Source organism: Plasmodium cynomolgi, chromosome 7 (assembly GCF_000321355.1).
Source record: "Plasmodium cynomolgi strain B DNA, chromosome 7, whole genome shotgun sequence".
NCBI lineage: Eukaryota > Apicomplexa > Aconoidasida > Haemosporida > Plasmodiidae > Plasmodium > Plasmodium cynomolgi.
The window spans coordinates 438,454-450,736 of record NC_020400.1 but is presented as its reverse complement, the minus strand read 5'-3'; the positions used below and the strand labels follow the sequence as shown (position 1 = coordinate 450,736).

The 12,283-nt window shown below is 43.1% G+C and overlaps 3 protein-coding genes across 3 annotated transcripts; 1 reads left to right on the top strand and 2 right to left on the bottom strand.

The window, feature by feature from the left end:
* Positions 1–2,269: 2,269 nt before the first annotated feature.
* PCYB_071880 (phosphatidylinositol N-acetylglucosaminyltransferase domain containing protein) lies at positions 2,270–4,885 on the bottom strand (the record flags this gene model as incomplete). Its single annotated transcript, XM_004221585.1, has 12 exons — positions 2,270–2,336; positions 2,547–2,606; positions 2,803–2,912; positions 3,059–3,098; positions 3,321–3,349; positions 3,510–3,606; positions 3,761–3,809; positions 3,939–4,008; positions 4,122–4,171; positions 4,282–4,358; positions 4,463–4,586; positions 4,786–4,885. The coding sequence occupies 12 exons, from the start codon at positions 4,883–4,885 to the stop codon at positions 2,270–2,272; spliced, it is 873 nt and encodes a 290-aa protein (XP_004221633.1).
* A 2,901-nt stretch (positions 4,886–7,786) lies between these two features.
* PCYB_071870 (DNA primase large subunit) lies at positions 7,787–9,290 on the top strand (the record flags this gene model as incomplete). Its single annotated transcript, XM_004221584.1, has 3 exons — positions 7,787–7,932; positions 7,967–9,046; positions 9,224–9,290. The coding sequence occupies 3 exons, from the start codon at positions 7,787–7,789 to the stop codon at positions 9,288–9,290; spliced, it is 1,293 nt and encodes a 430-aa protein (XP_004221632.1).
* A 461-nt stretch (positions 9,291–9,751) lies between these two features.
* PCYB_071860 (Nucleotide-binding protein 1) lies at positions 9,752–10,570 on the bottom strand (the record flags this gene model as incomplete). Its single annotated transcript, XM_004221583.1, has 1 exon — positions 9,752–10,570. A coding segment is annotated over exon 1 (741 nt), but the record flags the coding sequence as incomplete, so codon positions are not given.
* Between the last annotated feature and the right edge of the window lie 1,713 nt (positions 10,571–12,283).

Below are 12,283 nucleotides of genomic sequence, written 5' to 3'. Positions count from 1 at the left end.
TTTTTTTCTTTTGCTTCCCCTATACCGTACAACTGCGCTTTCCCTTTTGGCGACTCTTCACACCCCGCATGTTGATCGCACGTGCTGTGCACATGTACCTCAACGGTTAATTAAGACTGTGAAGAAATATCTACTTGCAAAGTGGTCACTTTTTTTTTCTTTTTTTTTTTTTCTGCTTTTTACGTAATCTCTTAGTATAAATTTGGTAATTTTTCCAAGTTGCTGAAATTGCTATTTTTTTTTTTTTTTTTTTGGGGGGGTGGGAGTACCCAAGCGGTTTTTAGTGGCGTTGCCTATTCTGCACTTTCCCCGTTGCGCGGTTGTGCTATGAGGTCGTTTTACACTGCTGTACTTCCTTTCTGTTTCTTTTTCGCTCCCACCTATTTTTCCCCCTTCGTCGCTACGCGTAGGCAACTGCAGAACGGTGTAATTCTTTTCACTTTTTTAAAACGCTTCCTCGCATAAGGGGAAAAAAAGGTGCGGTTTTCGACCCCTCCGTTTTGCCGCCGTGCAGCCCGCATAACACCCCCCTTACGGGTGCAGTGGTGGCACGGGACAAGCTATTCTCGCGTTGGGTCGATTTGGGCAATTTCGTCCGTTCGGTTTGGCCTCACCTTGTGTTGCTCCGCTTTACATTACTTTTTATCATATGGCCCCCGCGGCGCCAGAACAAAAATGGGGACGACCCTCACTTTGCTAATTTGAAGCTTTACTGACAGCAGGGAAGTTAATAACTTTGGGATGTTTGTCCCAAGTGCTAAATCTGCATATGTGGGGGGAGGGGCAATACAGAATGGAAGAGTGTATGATTAGGTGGTTGGCCTGCTTATCTTTTCATGTCCATTTTGGGTAAGGAAGGCCCACTCTTAGCAAGTTCGAAGAAGCTATCAATTTGGGACTCAATAAAGTACCAACACGGAAGGGAAATACCTTTTCCGCGTAGGTTTGAAACTTATTCAGTTGTTCCTAAATGGGTAACATAATTGTGGGTGGTGGGACGAGGAGGAAGTTTTATCTAGCCTGGTATTTTGTTGCACAAGAGAGGAAAACGCCTTTGTCCTGCTGCTCACGATGAGGCTACTACCACAGACGCTTCCGCATTTCGTATTTTTTTTCTGCCAAAGAGAACAATTTTTTCAATCGTTGCAAAGAGTTAAGCAGAGGAGTGAAGAATCAACAGGGTGAGAAAAACAAAATAGACACACATACAAATGCGCAAGTGAAAAGACGTAACAAAAGGTATGAAGCCCCCAGTTTGGGAGAAAAGATGCGGGAGAAAATAATTTGGGGATATTTTCCTATTCGCACATTTCCTCAGAATTAAAAAAAAAAAAAAAAGGATCGGTAGGGGGGAAAAACATAACGACGTCGTTTTGTCACTCCGGTGAATTATGCGGATGTGCGTAAGCATAGACATGTGTGTATAACCTCCTCCCAGGTGGGGTCTCACGCGCAGGAGATACCCACCCCGGTGCACGCGCATGATTCTCCGATTAGACAGTTTCCCCCTTGGCGTAAGCATCCGTATGGTGGGAGTCTCCCCAAAAAAAAAAAAAAGAAGAGAAAGAAAAGGAAAAAGAAAGAAAAGGAAAACGAAAGAGAAAGAAAGGGAGGGGGAAAAAGGACTATGCACCCGCATCACAAACATGGAGAGAAAGAAAAATCGACATATTTTTACTTCCCCGCAGAGGAAATAAAACAAAGCATGAATTAGTACATATGCACAATTTAATAGTAGGGTCATTTAAAAAAAAAAAAAAAAAAATAGAATATCACTCAAGTCCGCATGTTCATATTAAACCATTTTGTTCACTTTTTTGTTCCCCCCCAAAATGGAAAGTGTTCTCTCCACTTGAAAAAAACCTCTAACTGAGTTCTTCCCTACATGCCATTCTTATGCGCCTACCCTTGTGTGTACGTATTAAAGGGGGAGTACCCCTTCATTTGTGTCTTTACGCATCAGAGTTTCCCCCATGGGGAAGTAATAACAGCGTGGTTCCTCACATGAACGTTTGTCTATCTATGTCTACATAAGTTCTTCTAAGGAGACCCTTTATCGCATCGTAGCATGCCAGTTGAAAAGGATAAGCGGAGAAAAGCTTCCTATCTAGTTCTACATATGGTATAGAAGCCACAACGACTGTGGGCGTATACTCGGTGGGACACTCGGGGAGGACACTCGGTGGAACACTCGGGGCGGGGAATTCATTTGCCTGGATAAGCAAAATGTGCAGAGAGTTGGTCCCCACTTTGAGTTAAACGTCCTTCACTACTCTTGTGCGTTTTTATTTGTTGTTGACGGGAAGGCGCAAATGTCCCACGGTCCCTCGAGTTTGCTAAAGGTGGGGGGAATGGAAGTCAAGGTGAAGTGGCACACAATAGTTGGTTGAGTGGGGATTTTTCCCAACGTTTCGCGACACGTCGATTGGTACGAAGATGGCCCGACGTGAAGGCTTATGTCTGTGTGTGTGTGTGGAAGGAGGGACAACCTCCTACATGGACACGAACGCCTAACACGTATGCGCCTCTCCCCTTCCTGTACTTACGTTTTCAAATTGTGCTTTTTTACGAAAAACGCGGGAACGACAAAAATGAGGAAAATGTGCCTGCACAGGGGAGGAAGGAATGAAAATTTACAGGCACTTCTCAAGTGAGAGTACCTCCCAAGTGTAGGAGTGAAGACGCGGAGGAGGTACATGAGCACATATAACCAGCCATCTCCTACATGCATGCAAAATTATAACAAATCAGTGTTGCAAATTTTTTCATCATGTGAAAAAATACACTCCATGCGAAACTCACCCCAGGAAGTTTAAGTAAAACAGAATGGAGGAAATGCTTCTTATGCAGAAGGATAGAATTAAAAACATCAGGGGGAACAAGACGTAGTTGTAGTAACTGATATTTTTTAACTGAATGTGAGGCAAGCCAAAAGGGGGAGAGAAGAACGAAAATTTTCAAAATGAATACAACTCTGAACGGGAGTCACCACAGGGTAGGCAGCTCCACGCTCCACAGTATCTTTTCATTTCAGCGGTTAGACAATTCGATTCCTTACGGCTATGGTTTGAACGATGAAGGGCGCGTAGAAAAAAAGTCTAAAGTAGGAGGGGCGAAATAAAATATGTATCGTTTGTCCTGTTCTAACGTGGGCACATAGCACAGTGCAAGCACAGGGAGGTACTTCGTTGGGCATTTTTTCACACCTCATGCTGGTGGGTCATACCACATTATGTCGTTCATTCTAGTGGTTATTCTCATAAATAAGGAAAGAGAACGATGACCAAATGGTGTCGTTAAAAAACTCCTTGCTGTCTTACATGGAGGAAAAAAAGAGGAAGGAAAATATCTACAAAGGAAAGTAAAAAGGAAGTTTCTATCGGTATATGCGATGCGTAAAGTGGGTGTCCCTCATTGTATCCTTAAAATGGGCAAAAAAAAAGACAAAATAAAAATAAAAAGAAAAAGAAAAAATAACTATGATTGGTCCACTTCTTCACAAATGTTACCTGCACGATGGATGCGAGACGGGATCCCAGTATGACGCTTGCGATGACGGCACAACTTAGGGAAGTCGAATCGAATATATCTATATTTTCGTTTTTCCTAACGTGGTGAGGGGGAAAAAAAAGAAGAAAAAAAAAAGGCACTTAAGAGCTGATTTCGCTAACATCACTGGAATGTACCCACTTCGACTAGACGAACGCATATCTACGCCAACCAGCATGCGTGCATACCAAATAGCGCACTCTCTGCTTACTCGTATATAAATCCGTAGTTGTGAAACATAAGATGAATGAGCAGCAGCACTTGTGTTTGTAAAGAGGGGGGGAAGAAAAAAACAAGTCATATGCTTAACGCTTCCGGAAGGGGTAAAAAATTCTTATAATAGAAAAACGAAATAAATATGATACATTCAAATACAAATGCTCATTTACGTATGGAAACCAAGTACACCGTGTTGTCGCTGTGTGTTTGGGTTAAGCTAATTAACACCGGGGATAGAATCTTCCGGGGGGGGGGAAAAAACACATAATGCACGAATGTGTGTACGTGTAAATGGGGGAAGGAAATCAAAAGGTAAATCTCCGAAGTGGTGAAAAAAAAAAAAAAAATGTTACCCATATAATTCCAATAATAATTACGGTGTCTAAAATATTCTTAAAGGAGCCTATAAAGGGGTAAGGAAAAAAAAAAAAAATATATATATATATACATACATATATTTTTTTTTTTCCTCACTTATCCGTCTTCATTTTTTTTTTCTTTCTTTCATCTTACAGTTGATCGATTTATGGACTTGGTAAATTAGCACCTCCTTGAGTATTATGATGGTGATGTTGGCTGCGTATATTAGCCTGTGAGAGGGCGGTGAAGAAAAAATTGGGCGCGTTGCTGAGCCGTTGCTGAGCCGTTGCATCGACCCATCTGACCATCGGCCCATTTCGAGAAGAAGATTTACCTGTTCGACGCTATATTTTTGTCGATGTAGTGGTACGCCAGCAGGAGAAACAGCACGACGATTATTTGGTGATTCACGCACAGCATGCTGTGGCAGACGTGGGAATACTTGTACTTGATCCCGACTGAGGGGGGGAGGCGGCAAAAGGACACAAAAAGAGCAACGAAGTGGAAAAGGCAATGGAACGAAAGAAACAGGGAAGTGTCAAACACAATGAGGCGAAAAGAACGGTTACATGAGCCGAGTCAATACGTTCTTATTCCCCTCCACGATGGGACACACCGAAGTGACTCTTTTAAAGGGATGCTTTAAATTTTGCTCACAGTTTGTCAAGAGGGAGCTCATAAAACTGCTGTGCACATAGTTGTCCGGGTACCCCTGGTCTTCATATAGTATTTTTCGCCATTTCTTTTTCCGCTTCATGAAAAAAGAGTAATCACGCATGTGCGTGTGTATATTTTTACTCATGCGTTCATGTGTCCATGTGTGTGTGGTCAAGGCGCGCACGAAATAGGAGGGCACCTACCAGGTGTGCCTTTACACCCGTTCGGCGAAGACAAAAATGTAGAAGCTCTCTTCGCAACTAATTTTCTCCTAATTGTGTAGCGCTCTAGTAGCCTTTCCATCTTTTTTTTTTTTAATTTCATTCTTTCAAAGAAAAGCGCCATTTACCGTTCCACTTTTGGTAGTCCCATCCATTATGTCACCCATTCATAAAAGATATGAAAGTTTTTTTTTTTTTTATAAAAATATTGCCTGTTCAGGTAAAAAAGGGTAAAAAAAAAAAAAGAAAAAAAAAAAAGCTGACCTGTCCATGACCTTTTACGTACACTTTCATGCATCACCATACACACGCACAATACATTTGAACACCCAAGCGTTGTGGAATTCTCAAATTGGGGTTAAGCAGATGGGGAAATGTGTTAAAATGTGAATGGCATGTGGGTGAGTGTAATTTTTTCCATAAAATATGGGTAAAAGAAGTTGCCATGGAGTTTCTTAACTCCAGTTATAAATGATAAATCATAATTGGAGGGAAATCATCCAAAAAAAAAAGCGCAATCTAGCTATTTTTTTTTTCTTTTTTTTTTTTTTTTTTTATATTGCCTATTCATACATAAAATTACTCACTAAAATGATGCTTTCACAATCGTGCGTTAATTTTTGCACTGTGCTTACGTACATGTTCGCTCGCTTGTGCCTGCCTGGGGGTTTCTTTCAGTCTCCCTTTTTGGCCCAGTTCAGAGCAGAAGAAACAAAAACAAAGCAGTCGAAACATATTTGTCCCGGTTTACATAAAATTGGGAAAATGAACCAGATAATGTGCCTAATCATGTAACCGCCCCAATGGGCATACAGTTCATAGGCAACTCTTTCCCTTTTAAATGTACCACGTTATGTATACACCCATTTGTGGCTCAAAGAGGAACGGCAAAACAGCAGTGTAGAAATTGGAAATGGTGACATAAAAGGAAACAAATGATAACTTTTTCCCCCACAATATATGCTCATGTTTGCTTGTTCTGTTGGGGGGGGGAGGGGCAGACAAACATGTGCCACATTTGCTTAAAAAGTGTATCATCCGTGTTGCCCCTTTAATTGGATGCCTTAAAGATGGTGGCTCTAAAAATGGTGGCTCTAAAAATGGCTGCTCTATAAATGATGACTCAATAAATAGTTTAATCCTCACTAAATTACCCCTAACGCAGACACAAACTTTTAGGGAAAAAAAAATTCGACCGTGTGGGGGGTTCTTATCCCGTTCCTTTTTTACAACTTCCTTTTGTATGTCATCGAATGGGGACGTCCTCCAAATGTCTATAATGGATGAGAAGGTTCCCCTCCCGTTGGGAATCCCCCCATTCGAGGACACACGAAAAAGGAGCGCCTAATTTGTTTGCCAAAACGTGGGCGGGAGTTAGCCCACTGGGTATTGAGGTAAAAGTGGGGTGTGAGGGGAGTTCACCGTAACTGCCTTCATTTGTGTGTATATTCTCATACGTTGCCTATCACGGAGCATGTTTGGAAGCCCATATCGCATTTGACCTTCTTCGTCTCTTCCCCCCGCTTTCCATCTCAAAAGGTACACGATCCACCGATTTCTCACGCTCTTGATTCCCGCGCCTTTTTCCCCATTTTGCGCACGCCCACTCGTCCATTATTTTTTTTTTTTTTTTATGGAGACAAATTTTTTGCTGCTTCTTCTCTCCAGTGGTGCTCGATTAATACGCATTTAAATTTTCCAAAAAGGGATAGAAATTGCTCGTGCTTCTTGAACCTTTTTATAAAAGAAGGCGAAAAAAAAATCGCACCAATTTTGTGCCAATTGAAGAGGGCCCGTGCGGAGGGGCACATCAAAGTAGCGAAGTAGCGAAGTAGCGAAGCAGCGTAGCAGCGTAGTAGCGAAGTAATAAGCGATTCGCGCGAAGTGGTACAAGGCCCACAAGAACGGTCGAAGAGAAAAAAGAAACCATTTTCATTTGTTATGATTCCCCCCGAAAGGCACACTCACTTAGAAGATTTACCCCTTCACGGGAGCGTAGCACAGGCCATTGCAAGTAGCCATTTGGCCTTTTAAGCGGAAGGCATTCCCCCTAAGCGCACATTTGTGTGCATGACCATTCCACGCTTTTGTTCCCTACAGTAATGTGCCTGGTGGAAAATGTGTGCAGCTGCCACTCCGCTTTCGAATAACTGAGGCGTAAACCCGTTCGTGTTTCGAAGTGGTGCGAAGCCAGGCGCACGCAGATAAGACACAGATAGGGATACCCGGCAAGTGGGTACAGATAGGGATACCCAAGCACGTGGGCACAGATAGGGACACCTCCACACGTGGGCACAGATAGGGACACCTCCACACGTGGGCACAGATAGGGACACCTCCACACGTGGGTACAAATAGGGACACCTCCACACGTGGGTACAAATAGGGACACCTCGATACGCACCCTCGTTGATATATTCCCCCCCCCCCCCTTGGCTGACCACCCAACCGGAGAGACCAACATGATCGTGCGAAAGAGATCCATCAACGGAACGCCAGTCGAAAAGGGAAAGGTGAACGAGAAGAAACTCCAAAACATCACGATAAAGAACTACGAAATTAACAGCAATGAAAAGAAGAAAAGTTTTTTTGATTACTACGGGTGCATATACCCATTCAATATGCCCATAAGTCTATACAAGTACCCCCCCATTTTTGGGTACTGCAGTTTAAGTGACTTCCAAGAAATAGGAGCAAAACGACTGGCCCTATTGCAGTTCTTGGATACCTGTAGCATCAGCGGGGAGGAGGAAAAGGATACATTTAACTCCAAAGGGAGAATGGATAAAGATACCCCAGTGAGTAATTACAACGATAATAAAAATAAACAAATAAGACAAAAAATATTCGAATATAAATTTGGAATTCAATCGATGAAAAATTATAGCAAGGAAGAAATGGAAAATATAATCATGACAGATTTATTGTCCCATTATATCTTAAGAATAGCTTTTGCAAAGGAACAAAGAAAAACAACAGTGGTTTTTAAAGCAAGAATTAAAATTATTTATATTTCGATTAAATGAGTTAAAAAATATTAACGTATTGAATTCACAGAATTTTGGAGAAAGTGAACGAGGATTAATTCATTTATTAAAGAGGGAAAATTTACATTATGAATTTTTGTCCAAACCAGTGATATCATCCTTTGGGGCCAAAGATGAAACATGGGAAAAATATACGTCCTTTATCCCTAATAGAGATACCATCGAAAAGGTATTTAAAATTCCCTTTTTCCCAGATGCTTACTTTTTAGTGAAAGATCACAAAGTGTGTGTAGATAAAGCCATCGCATACGTTCCTGATATATACCTAGATGCTATTTTAGTTACTCAATTCAAAATAACCATTAAGGAATCCTTTAAATATCTAGAACAAAATGAAAAACTGCTACTTAATGTACAGAATGACAGTAGAATATCTCCCTTCCTGGCAGCTCTACCCAAAGCGTATGTGGCAAAGGATTACAGACAAAATTATGAACACACACAGGAAACTAGGCTAATGCCACAAAATCTCTACACTGTTTATAAGCAGTCCTTTCCCCCTTGTATGCGTAGAATCTTTGTTAATTTTTTAAAAGAAAAACATTTGAAGCATTGGGGAAGGCAACAGCTGTGGCTATTCTTAAAAGGGGCAGGGATGACACTGGAGGAAAATATCCAATCTAATAGATCCATATGGTTACAACCAGACAAATTTGATAAGGAGCATAGATATACTATACGCTATATGTATGGGAAGGAGGGGAAAAAAACAGATTTTAGCCCATACAATTGCTCCAAAATTATAAATAATTTTCCTGTTCCTTCAAGTGGAGACACTCATGGGTGTCCTTTTAAGAACTTTGATGAGGCTCACTTGAGGAGCTTGCTCTTTTTCTTTGGGTTGACTGATGATCAGATAAAAAATATCATGCCTTTGAAAAGGAGCAATGAATACCAGATGGCATGCGTGAAGTTTTTCATGGAAATGCACCCCGGCTCGTCTGCCGACGGGGTGGGCAACCACCCCAACTCGTACTACATCGAGAGTAGGAAGTAAGCGCACGGAGGGGAGGGGGCGAGCCAAATGTAGGCGATAGCGTTCGTTGTTCCCATGTGTGCCCCTATGCGCCCACTCGGTCGCAACTGTTCAGTCGGAACTAGGCGGCGAACCTGCTCAGCTGCGAACCTGGTTGGCCGCCTCACCCCCACGTTCATTTCCCCCCTCCGCAGGTACTACAAATCGAAGGCAACCAACGGGACAAGCGAAACGGGTGCGGAAAAGGCGACCGGCAGTTGAACCACCCCCCCCACAGGTGCACCTTCTGCACGGAAGCAATTTGAACTGGGGCTGCCACCCTCGCGAGGTCCAACGCGCCACGATCGCCCGATGCACTACGGTGGAGCCGTAGCGCCGTGCCGTGCACCCCACGGGGTGGGCGCAAGCGTGAGCAAGCGGAAAAAGGCAAACGTGGGACGAGTAATCCTGCGCATGCTGAAAAAAACAAATGGAGTACGTGCAATCCCGCTAATGTGCAATCCCGCTATTGTGCAATCCCGCTAATGTGCACCCCTTTGCGTACAAACGCGCCGCCTCCCCCTATGTCCTTTTTTTGTGTGCATTCTTTTGGCCCCCTGGCGATGCACCCCAAATGGGAAGCAACCCAAGTGATGTCCCCCCGTTGGCACATCAAATTCGACTACTTATTGGGGCAACCCAAGTGAAGTCCCCCCCCCGTTGGCAAATCAAATTCGACACTCATTGGGGGTTCTCCTCAACGAGTTGGCTAATCTGATTTAATAACTGGCGAAGCATCTGCACTTGTGAAGAGTCCGACTGATCAGGTTTTCCATTTTGCTGTAGAGTCTCCTCCCCATCCTGGGAATTACCAAAGTTGGTCGAATGGTCTGGTTGAGTGTTTTCTCCCGAGGAGTCCAACACTTGCACACAATTGTGTAGAATTTTCTGAATGAAAAACTTGCATAGTTGAAAAATTTCTTTGGAGGATGAACTGTAGGCATCCAAGTCACAGCAACCAACCCCATGCTGACAAGCATCAATAAGCTTCTGATTAAAGGTGATTTTACCGGCATAGTCTACATTCATCTCTGCGCACATTTTATCGACAGTGTAGTTGGAGACAAAAACGGATTGATACATATTTTCGATTATACCCAAAATGGGGATATTTGTTTTTTTGCAAAATTCGATTTCTTTCTTAACGTCACAAATGGATAAAATATGTGGAGTAGTAACTATTATGCATCCATCTAAATTATTTTTTAAATATGAGCAGATGGTTAGGTGTTCATCGCTGGTTCCTGGGGGAGTGTCTATAATTAAAAAATCCAAACTCTTCCAATACACATCACATAAAAATTGTTTAATTAATCCATTTTTTTTGGGACCCCTCCAAATAACTGGGTCATCAAAATTTGGCAGTAAATATCCCACAGACATTATGGATAAATTATTTTTATAAATGGGAACCCATCCGTTCATGCTATAATTAACATCACAGTTTACTGTTTGTGTGAGGACTGGGATGGAGGGTCCACATATATCAATGTCTAGAAGACCTACATCGTAGTTTAGGTAAGATAATGAAAAGGCTAACTGCGTTGCTACTGTCGACTTTCCGACTCCTCCTTTTCCAGATAATACCAGAATTTTATATTTTACATTTTTTAAATTTTCTTGGACTTGATTAAAAATTTGATTTTTTTCCTTCTCCTTTTCTTTCTTCAATTCTGGATCGTTGCAGATTTTTCTGTTGGGGCACCCCTCGCAGATTTTGGACTTCCCTGCTTGTTCGTTCTCCATGCCCGGGCACCCTTCTGGGATGTCTTGCCCGTCACCCCGTTCGCCACGTTCGCCACGTTCACCACGTTCGCCACGTTCGCCACGTTCACCACGTTCGCCACGTTCGCCGCGTTCACCACTCTGTTCATCGCTACCGCGGTAGTTTCTGCCATCTTGGGGGGGACGGCCACACTTTCTCATTTTCCACTTCGCTATGGCTCTCTCCACCGTACACGCCAAACATTTTCGCACTTCCCTCCTGTTGCTGAATAGGTAGCTTATTGTCAATCCTGCCAATGACCCAATCAAAATGGGGATGGCGTTTCTCCTCGTGTACGCATACATATAGGGCCACCTAATTGCTCTTCCTCAATGTATGTTTTTGCGCTTGCCGCATTAAGCAGTGATAGATATAAATTCTTGGGGGGGGGATAAATTGGGCAACTGACCATTTGTAGAGCCTCCCTCTACGCTTTGCATAGATGAATGGCCAACACTTTGATAAAAGCTTAAACATATAGGTGAAAGTTACGCCCCCCTCGAAAAAAAAAAACGTTTTCAATTTTGTTCCCACGCGGAGAAAATGCAACTGTGGGGGAAGCGGCCGCATCGTTTTTTTTTTTTTTGCCAAAAATTGCCAATTTGTGTGCCACATCCGGAGAATGCACGTATCGATTTGGTAAAAAGCTAATCGGGCACTGCCTCCTTCGGGTCGCTTTCAAAAAAAAAATGACAAAGGAGCAGATACGTAGGGGATATAACCTCTCAAACCTTTTTGTGCAATATATTACGCATCCATGGACAGTTGGGAATTTTCTCCCAATAGAGAAAGAGGTGCCCTGTTGGTGCTTCCCTCTTATTGATGCTGTGGCGACTGGCTAAGTAGGGGCAGCAGCACCGTGGGGTGGATTCCCCCACCAGGAAAATAACCCCCCGGATGGGCATCCCTCCTTTAAGCAGATTTGTCACAGCCCATTTTAGTGTTAAAGAGTGGTAAGTGTTTTTTTTTTAAAATTTAGGGGGGGGAAAAAGGGAAAGCACAAATGCGACCTGGAGGGCGCGAAGTGGATGCAAAAGGGTAAACAGTAAAAATGAGAATAAAAATAAATAGATATGTAGCTAGCTGGTGGATAACCGAACAACATTGAGGTGGCCCCCCCCCTACCCCAAGTGACCATCACTCAACGGAAACAAAACTGTGCAGCCAAGACACGCGGAGTAGAGAAGACACAATTGGGAAAGCCAAACGTAACGCTACTTCGACATGGCCGTCTTCGCTATGCGGGATAGAGAACCATGTAGGGTGCCTGTCGGAGAGGAGCCCTCATTTTCATGGGGGGAAAAAAAAGCCTAAAAAAGTGTTTCCCTCTGCAAAGGCCTAAAAAAGAGGTTCCCTCTGCAAAGGCCTAAAAAAGAGTTTCCCTCTGCATAGGCCTAGAAGAGAAGCTCCCTCTGCAAAGGCCTAAAAAAGAAGCTCCCTCTGCAAAGGC